This window comes from Sander vitreus, chromosome 11 (genome assembly GCF_031162955.1).
Source record: "Sander vitreus isolate 19-12246 chromosome 11, sanVit1, whole genome shotgun sequence".
Lineage (NCBI taxonomy): Eukaryota > Metazoa > Chordata > Actinopteri > Perciformes > Percidae > Sander > Sander vitreus.
Genome location: NC_135865.1, coordinates 31617917 through 31628296, shown reverse-complemented (window position 1 = coordinate 31628296; position 10380 = coordinate 31617917). Strand labels below are relative to the sequence as shown.

At 41.8% G+C, this 10380-nt stretch overlaps 1 protein-coding gene across 1 annotated transcript in view; it reads left to right on the top strand.

Moving 5' to 3' along the window:
* LOC144525698 (alpha-aspartyl dipeptidase) overlaps positions 1–5256 on the top strand; it is an 8809-nt gene extending 3553 nt beyond the window's left edge. Inside the window, exons 4-8 of the mRNA XM_078262749.1 lie at positions 323–402; positions 550–723; positions 2217–2276; positions 3376–3458; positions 5120–5256. Coding sequence (XP_078118875.1) covers positions 323–402; positions 550–723; positions 2217–2276; positions 3376–3458; positions 5120–5180 — 458 coding nt within the window. The 3' untranslated portion in view covers positions 5181–5256. The remainder of the gene's footprint in view (positions 1–322; positions 403–549; positions 724–2216; positions 2277–3375; positions 3459–5119) is intronic.
* The last annotated feature ends 5124 nt before the right edge of the window (positions 5257–10380 follow it).

Below are 10380 nucleotides of genomic sequence, written 5' to 3'. Positions count from 1 at the left end.
GATCCCAGAGAACGGTCGACTCGGTACACATACGTTATTAACCCCTAGGTTCATTTTGCGCCGGAATTGTCCCTTAAGTTCAGTTTCAAACTTGAGTTTGTGTTTGTTCATGTTTCACAAAGAGTTTTACGTCTATATAGGGATAGGAGATTAAGGGAATTTCTCTTTTCTTTCCTTGTTTCCTATTATTCTTTTTTCCCTCCCTCTTCCTGCCACCTTCTTTCCTTTCCTTTACCATTGTCCCCTTCCTCTCTTCCCTGTTATTGTTATTCTGTAGTTTACCTGCTGATGTGAAGGGACGTTTGTGTGGTTTTTTTTCCAGGAGGAGGAAACACTTTCCGGCTGCTGAAGAGTCTCTACGACAACAAGGTGGTGACAGAGATCCGGAGGAGAGTGCTCGAGGTGACACACACACACACACACACAGACAGACAGACTGACAGGATTATATCTGTATCTGCGTATACGTCAGCCAATAAATGACAACCAGAGAGCAAACGTTAAATACAAATAACCAGTTATTCCCTCCCCCCTCCCTCTCCTCTGCAGGACGGCATCCCCTACATGGGCTCCAGTGCCGGCACCAACGTGGCCACCGCCAGCATCAACACCACCAACGACATGCCCATCGTCTACCCTCCGTCCTTCTCCGCCATCGGCCTCGTCCCCTTCAACATTAACCCGCACTACCTGGACACCGACCCCAACAGCCGCCACATGGGGGTGAGTCAGAAGAAACAACCTTTCACTCTTTTTTTAAATACGGGAAACATTACTACACATTTTAACTAGGGCTGGAAGAAGTTAAGGAGAAAACACAAGACTTTCACCAGGAAACAGGTGTTCATGTCCTGAAGAAGTTAAGGAGAAAACACAAGACTTTCACCAGGAAACAGGTGTTCATGTCCTGAAGAAGTTAAGGAGAAAACACAAGACTTTCACCAGGAAACAGGTGTTCATGTCCTGAAGAAGTTAAGGAGAAAACACAAGACTTTCACCAGGAAACAAGTGTTCATGTCCAAGGAGTGTTTTAATCCAAACCTCCATCTTTTTTCATGATCTTCTTTCTTACCAATGGTTTTGGTGTCTAAACTTAACAGGCCGGTCACCTTTTGTTGGCTAAACTCAATCGTTATTACAGTGTCTAGGAGCAGAGGACCCCTACTTACAGCAAACGTTAACACTGTTGGAAAACATTCCCCCCTGATTGTGGGACAGCTGTGTTTGTCATGTTTCTTTAAAGGCTCCCATTCACAAATTATCTAGAGTTTCAAAACCTCAAAAAAGTCCTACGTTAGGACTCTCGTTTCAGTTTTCTGACGCTGCATTTCTTTTCGTTAACCACTGTTGTTTTCACAGCTTCACGTGTTGCGAAACTTCCTCCGGCAGAAAGGGAACAACGTTAGACTATTTTAAAACTTTACAGCTGCTGATATCAAGGTTCAAACATGTCAGATCCCAGGTTCATCAATACATACTCAGCTTTTAATCAACCTGAGGGGATGATAACTGATCAACCTTTGGACTCGACCCATCAGTCGGCTAAATCATCATCAATCAGCCGGCTCAGTGTTGAGACACTCTGGGTTTTACTGCCTCCTCATCTACACAGAAAAGTTTCCTTTTTTTTATTAACAGACGTTAGTATTAAAGTCTGCAACGGCTCAGTGAGAAAACACCAACACAACAAAAGTAGAAAATACTCCAGTACAAGTAGAAGTCTTGCATTCAAAATCATCCTGCTCAAGTAAAAGTATTATCAGTAAAATATACTTCAAGCTGTCTACTTTCATCTGGTGTTTTTTGTTGTTTGTTTGTTTTTGCGATCAACTTTTTATTAGCACCTTCAGACATACAAAACCAATTCCACAATATGTGCCAGGTAATGTCAGATAGTGCACAGAACAGAGAAACACAAATTGAACAAGAACAAAATCACTCTCCTCTAGTTCTTGTGGCGCTGACGTCATTAGGTCTGATATTTGTGCTGCTGTGCTTTACCTTAGGCTGATAGTTGATGACTTGGCTTTGTTAATCCTTGCTGTAGAGAGCTCAAGCATAACTGTCTAGAAAATATGCTAACCACTGTTTTATACAATGCAAGTGAGGGGGGGAGCCAGTGGACACAGTTTGATTGACTGTAAACAGATATAGGCTAGAACAACAGGGCTCTGTGTTAACATTGTACTTAATTTGACTTCATTATTCCTGTGCAGGAGACCAGAGAGCAGAGGATCACTCAGTACCATGAAGAAGCTGACACTCCATGTGTCCTGGTGAGACTCCAAACTCCAAACTATTTCCACGTTTACCTTTTGTTCGTCTCGATAAAGTCAGTGTAATGTACATGTCTACAGCACTAATCCCAACAACTGTCATGTCATACTCCTCAGTTCCTCTTCTTAAATGCTCGCTTCCAGTCTGCCATTATTTAAGATCACTGGTAAAGGCAGAGTGAGAATGTTGAAAAGCTAGCAAGATTTGAAAGTTGCATCTCCTCGGTGGCTCCGTCTAACCCCCCAATCTGCATCTGCAGCCTTTGTAGTCCCCGCTTTTTCAGCGTCAGACTTTCTTTTCTTTGCCTTTTTAGCAGGGTGCAAGTAACTGCAGCAGCGGCAACTTTTGCTGAGTTTTTTCCTCCGTTCCCCTGTAGACTTGCAGTAACTCCGGCGACGATGTTCATTGAGCTCAGGCTCGTTCGCGGGAGGGGTAGAGTAGGCCCGTTGTGCCTACGCAAGGAGGCATTTCATTGTTTTTTTCCAAGCGTACCGCCAGGTTTTGATTGGTGGGCGTGTTTACAGGATTACACAAGCTACAGGTGACAGATCTTTTTCGCTCCTTTTTCAGAGCCCATAAGTTATTTATGCTGTCGGGGTGTAAAGACCATTTCAAACAATATATATAAAAAGTGTGTATTAGAAATAGTTACCGACCCTGCCTTTAAGCTAGCTGGGAAAGATGTTGTACACTTCCTTCAGATGTTTCTCATTGAAATGATTCAAGAGGATCAATGTACATAATTCCCTCCCTTTACAGGTACGCTTTTATTGTGAAAAAGTTGCTGGAAGTGTTCACTTCATTTAAGAAAACAACATAGAAAAATTGCTAAGATTTCTGATGGCAAATCTGCTGCTGTTTCTTTGTAAACTGTGAACAGTCGATTGGAAATTATTTGTCAGCAGAATTCACGTAATCAATGATCTTAGGGTTAATAATGATTGTTGTAATGATGGCAATAGAGCTTTGGAAATTTACCAAATACAGCCATTATAGCACAATGTTTTCAATGTTTTATTGCCTTTATTTGTTCGAGAAGGCCACAGACAAATACCGGCTTTTTATCAGATAATTTACGGTCATTTTGTGCATCTTCAGGGTCTGAGGGAGGGATCCCTGCTGCTGGTGGAGGGGAACAAAGCCACACTACTGGGAACCACCAAGGCCAGACTCTTCTCCAGGTAACGTTAATACACAGACACACGTCTCTTTCACACATCATGCACTGCACCCTGAACTTATCTTACATTACCCGGAGGAGCTTTATGTGAGAGCCAGCCCACCAGAAAGTGCGGCGGGCTTTGAAGCAAATTGAACATAAGCTGCATCTCATGACCCTTATTTGATAGCTCCTCGACTCCTCGGTCCTCGGCTGAACCAGAGGTTGTTCTGTCCCTCCTCGGTGAAGGCCGTCTCAAAGCTCTTATTTCTTCTCCGAGGACCGATCATCCAGGAGCGAGGAGGGATCATTGAGGAGCGAGCATGGAGGGGGGGTCATCGAGGAGCTATGAGCGAGGATACAGAGAGCAGCCTTCCCGGAAGCCGTGCAGCTGAAGGAGTTCCTAACTCCGCCCAAACAGCTGACGAATTCATGTGATGCTTCAGAGGAAAGGAGGTCTCATCTCTCTAAAAAAACATTTGCTCGTTGCCTCTCTCCTCCGATGATTTCCTCGTGTCTCTCCAGTGTCATTGTGCATAAATGTGAACACTACCGTTGCTGTCAACGGGCTTATCTGCTAACGGGCTTATCTGCGTAAAGTGCGCCTAGTTATGTATTCCGCAGTATGTACAAAAACTGCCCGTGAAAGTGCTCCTCTATTTTGCGGTTGCCTTTTGATTTTGCCTCTTAAAAGCAGGTGTAAACCAGCCGCAAGCGGGTTTCCTGGCATATGCCTCCTGGTGAAATGAGCAAGACGGAGACATAGACCAAGTAGACGAGCTGAAAAGATGTTTGCCACAAGGATCACACTTTTTCAGTTGAGGGAACACGACATCATTAGGCGTTACAGATTAAGCAGCCATGCAATATTGCAGTTACTGGAAGAAATCAAAGATGACATTGAATCTCCGACTCAGCGTTCACATTCCAGTCCAGCAGCTGTTAAACTCCTCGCTGCATTACAAATATTGGCATCAGGATCATTTAACAGTCATAGCATCAGCTGTAGGAATATGGCAGTCTGCACTCAGCCGTATCATAGCACCAGTACTTAACGCTTTGCTACAGCGCGATTTACGGTATAGTGGGCGGAGAAAGGCGCTGATTAGCCGATGAACTGCAGGTTTGGTAAATACAACGTAAGCTGAAGTATCACAGCGTGCGCTTTCTGCGGGTTGGCCATGGCGCTGATAACACTACGTTCGGAAATGTACGTAGATCTGGCCCCCTGTTACAGTAAAAGTCCTGCATTGAAAATGTTACTTCAGTAAAAGTGTGTAAGTATCATCAGGAAAATGTAGTTTAAGTATTAAAACATTGTAGAAAGTGTAGAGGATCAACCAGCTGTGTGTTTAATGGTCTGATCATCTCAGCTGACTTGTAGCCGTTATATTGTCGGCTAGTTTACTTTAGAATAAAACATCAGATTTATAAACTACATGTGTTTTGTGTGCAGGAATGTTAATGTGTAAAGTAACTAGTAACTAAAGTAACTAAAGCTGTAACAGATGAATGTAGTGGAGTAAAAAGTCCAATATTTCTCTCTGAAATGTAGCGGAGTAGAAGTAGAAAGTGGCACGAAAAGAAAAGACTCAAGTACAAGTACAAGTACCTCAACATTTGGACATTCCACCCCTGAAAACCAGTAACAATAATCATCATGATGTGTTTTGTGTGTTTTAGGGGAAAGCCCACAGTGGAGTACGACCCTGGTAGTGACCTCAGCTTCCTGCTGACACATTGACCAATCAGAAGAAAGCAGGACATGAAGATCTCACCACGTCACAATGTCAAACCTGAATAAACATTTCAAAGAGAAATCTGTTGTGTTTCTGTGATGATGTTTTCTGACTTTGGTTAAGTACAAAGTTGAGGTACTTGTTCTTTCCTTGAGTGTTTCCATGTTCTGCTCCACTACATCTCAGAGGTAAATATTGTACTTTTTACTGCACTACATATATCTGCATAACGTACAGGCAGTGAGTGTGTTCTGGCAAAGCTTTTTTGTCTTTGTTTCCTTGTTTTATAGCTTTATGTCTTCTTCTCTTCAAGTACACTGAGAGCAAGACAAAAAACAAGTCAAACTCCCTGTTTGTGTTCACACACTTGACCATTAAAGCTGATTCTGGTTATGGTGACTCCCATTCATCAGCAAACATACATGTACGTCTCTATGAACGTTTTTGAAAATACTTTCATCAGCTGAGTATAACATCAGGAAATAGTAGCTTATGCAGGTGTTCACGTCCTTAACTGAATATCTGTCTGTTAATTGCCGGCCTTTTTACCTACCCAGAGAATTCACATGTACTGTTATCATGTGATAACCCCCTGATGCCAATGCAAAGCAAGCAATGAAAGAACTACATGCTGCCATTAGCAAACCGCAAACTGCACACCCAGAAGAGGCTACACCACTCCCCCACCTGGGTTAATCTGACCATCTCTCCCTGCTGCTGCTGCCCAGATACACACCCCTCATCAGCCGGGTGAAACCCACAGTGAGGACTGTAAAGATCTGGCCCGAGGGTGCAGAAGCCACACTACAGCTTGGGTTTCAGCACACGGACTGGAGTCTGTTCGCCACCAGTTGACGTTGAGAATGAATGAATGTTATTGGTCGTAACCAAAGGGTAGGGTCAGAAGCTTCAGCTAATATAAGGCCCCCACTTGTGACATTTTTAAAATAACAAACTCATTTTCAAGGAAATAAAATCAACAAGACAAAAAAGATAAAAGAAATTTACGGAAAGAAAAAAACAAAAAACGAATCAAAACATGCCTACATCATGCCTACGTACATACATACCTACATACATACCCACAGACATACATACATACACACCTACATATACCCATTTAGGGTCAGTGCTTTTATACATTGCAATTACCACCTTAAGGTAAATAATATCATAATTAATGATGACAACCCTAATGGTAATGATGCTTGTCATCATCAACATGATTATCCACCTTCGCACACAATAATATTACTCAGTTTCTATACTTATCTAGTATCATTTCTTTGAACCCTTTTTTAAATATAAAAACATTCCCGATATGTTTTAATTCCCTTGGCAATGCGTTCCATAACTTCACGCCGCAGACAGAAATGCACCTGCTTTTCATTACTGTTACAGGTAGGTTGTTTCCTCTGAGGGCGTAACCCCCTTCTCTTTCTCTAAACACGGTTTGAATGTTGGGGGGGAAGTAGATTATTTCTGGCCTCATACAGAACTAACGTAGTATTTTGGTTCACCAGGTCCATGAATATCAGTGTGTTTGACTTAAGAAATAAAGAATTAGTGTGATAATTAAAGCCGACATTATTCACAATTCGTATAGCTCTTTTCTGAACTGTGCACACTGTCTGTAGTGGTTTTACAGGCATTGCCCCAAATCTCAACACAGTACGTTAAATATGGTAGTATGTGTAGAGAGTGTTCATAGATCTATACTTTAGGAAGTGTCTGACTTTACTCAGCACCCCAATGCTTCTGGAAATTTTGGATCTTACGTGGTTTACTTGTGATTTCCAACTGATTTTATGGTCAATTATTACCCCTAGAAGGGTGTGTGTTCATAAACTCTCTCGAACTCTTCAGTTTCTATCCTTAAGCTTACATGAGTTGTTAAATGTGTTTTGCGATTTCCAAAAATCATAAACTTAGTTTTTTTCAAATTTAGAGATAACTTGTTTACATCAAACCACAGTTTCAATGTACCTAGTTCTACGGTCACCTTGTCCATTAGCTTTTGTAATCGTCTGTACAGAAAATGTTAGTATCATCTGCAAAAATGACAAATTTCAATATATTGGACAGGTTACAAATATCATTTATATACATAATGAATTATTTTGGTCCAATTATCGAGCCCTGTGGCACGCCACACGTGATGTTAACTAACTTGGACATGGCATTTCCCACTTGTACATACTGCTCTTCAGCCATTCCAGACCTACACCTCTGATTCCAAACCTTTCCATTTTTTCCAACATAATCTCATTGTCTATGGTATCAAATGCTTTCCTGAGGTCTATGAACACTCCCACTGCAAACTTCTTATCAACTGAACCTGTAAGTCTTTCCATAAGTTCCATCAAGGCCATCGATGTTGATCTTCTTTCTCTAAATCCATATTGACAATCAATTAATAGATTATGTTTTTCCACAAAGCAGTCCAGTCTTGCAACAAAGAGTTGTTCAAGTATTTTTGAGAATTGAGATAAGAGTGAGACAGGTCTATAATTTGTATATAATTGTTTATCTCCAGCCTTGAACAGTGGAATTACTTTTGCTGTTTTCATTTTGTCAGGGAAACAGCCCGATTGGAATGATAGGTTACAAATGCACGCCAAAGGCACTACGATGTCTGAAATGACTTCTTTTACTATTGTCATGTCTATCCCATTCCAGTCTATTGATTTTTAGTTTTTCAATGTATTCACAAGTTCAATTATCTCATTCTCTCCCACTTTTCTCATCGATTCAGAATTTCTGGCTCCATAAAATTGTTCTACACTGCCCCCATCTGGCGGTATAATTTCCCCTGCCAGATTGGGGCCTACTGTTACAAAAAAACATGTTCAGTAAGTCTATATTGAAGTCCCCACATATAAACATGACCTTCTGTTCAGTCTTTGCATACACTTTTTCCATCCAATCCTTGAACATAGTTATGTCATAACTCGGAGCCCGATAAACACAGCTTATCATGATATTTCTGTTCCTGCTCATAACAATCTCTATAGTTATGCATTCACAAACATTTTCCACAGCCCCTGTCAACCTGTCTACTACGCTATAATTTAATCTTCTATCTACATACAGCGCTGTTCCTCCTCCTGCTTTTTCTGTTCTGCTTATGTGTTTTGACCCATTTCCTGGAATTTCATATTCCTCACCCCTACCATTACCAATCCAGGTTTCAGAAATTGCTATAACACTGAAAGGCCTCTTAACTTCACTTAGGTAATCCTCTATGTCCTGGAAGTTCTTATTTAGGCTACGACTATTGAAATGAATAACTGAAATGTTGTCTTCTACTTTAATATCATTGTTAAATTGGTCTACAGAGAAATAATTGCAATTTTCTAAATTGTTAAAACAGTTAATTTCCAGATCTGTATCTCGGTTTACGTTCATAGGCTTGTTTTGTATTCGTGGCCTATGTCATAGTGTTACCTCGGCTATAAGGCCTCATCTTCCTTTATATTTTCCTAGGTCTTCTAGGCCTCTCACTAGCTTCACTTCAGCTGTTTCAGGAGTTCCATTCGTTTGTATATAAACTTTACAGTTTCTGGTCCACGTACCCTTAAATCTTTCTCTCTGCACATCTGTCTTGCACGCCAGGCTAACTCAGCATTGTTTTTTGTGAGATGCTCATTTAAGAATACATTGGTCCCCTTGAGCATTTTCCCTTTTTTTAGTATGTTAATTTTAGACTTTCTGTTGGTAAATCTCACTATTATGGGTGCTATCTTGCCCTCTTCTTTCTGTTTTGTGAACACGTCACCCCTTCATGAACTGACTGCTGCTTTGGCGTAGGACTGAGGCTTTGTTTTCAACCCTGTCACCACTATGTCGTTTATTCTGGAGTACTGCTCTAGATCATTGATCCTGCCCTCCAAGGTTGTAATTTTGTTGCCTTTCTCCTCATTCTGTCGTTCTAGCTCATCAACCCTCTTCATCAAACCCAACACCATTTCTACCTTTTTTTTTATTTCGCCTAATTCCCCTTGTGAAAATTCCAATGTTTTCAGTCCGTCGAACTTGTTTTCGATGAGGCTCCTGATGTCATGAATGTCTTTCTGTTTCGCGTTGGTGTTTGCCATATTTCTCTCTTTTCAGCCTGTAAAAAGAACGAGAGAGACAAATTCCCTCCCAGGGTTTTCCCTCAGCAAAACGAAGTGGGCTACCGGGTGGCTCTCCGGCCGGTCGGGACGTCAGGCTTGAGCTGGCAACTCTCTGGTGGTATGTTTGCTCTGGTTTCTACTCTGTGCAACCGAAGCCGAGGGCCGAAAACAGCGTCCAGTAGCTCCCACCGTCGCCCGCTCTCAAAGTTCCTCCTCGCTGCCGCTCAGACTCTGCATAGTTTGCGGGAGAACATATAGTTGCGACTGGGAAATGTGCAAGGTAAGGCAAAGGCGAGACAGTTTTTAATGCAGCAGCAGACATACACCTCTGTTCTGGAATACATCAACACAAGCGTCAATGATGTCACAACTCACAAGCAGATCATGATATACCCCAATCAGAAGCCTTGGATGAATAAGGACGTCCGTCTACTAATAAAGGCCCGAAGCAAGGAAACATTGCTTTCCGATCCGGCAACCCAGAAGCCTACAGCACCTGTTTGAGTAAGAAGGAGCTTTACCATCTCCAGGCTGTTCAGAACTCGGCTGCAAGGCTTTTAACTCACATTAACAAAAGAGCACACATCACGCCTGTTTTAGCAGCACTTCACTGGTTACCAGTCCAGTATAGAATTCAATTTAAAATCCTGGTCCTTAACTTTTAGAGCCCTGCATGGTCAAGTTCCTACCTACATCTCTGACTTGATACAGCTTCATGCTCCCACCCGGGGTCTGAGGTCATTAGGTCAGAGGCTATTAGTGGTTCCTCGTACTCATTTTAAAAGTAGAGGGGACCGATCTAACCAGGCAGTGGCTCCTAGGCTGTGGGATGCCTTGCCTCCCTTTCTGCATAGGGAGACTCTGCTCTTCAAGCAGGCTTTTAGTTAGTCGAGGGTTTCTTATGGTTGTTTGTTATGTTTTCTGTTTGTATTTCATTTTCTTGTATTTTAATTTGTTGTACTGTATTACATTTTATTGTGAAGCACTTTGTGATTTTTTTTTATCTGTGAAATGTGCTATATAAATAAACTTTACTTACATCCAGGGCTAACCTGAAAAGGGGAATACGGAACGCCCAACAAATCCA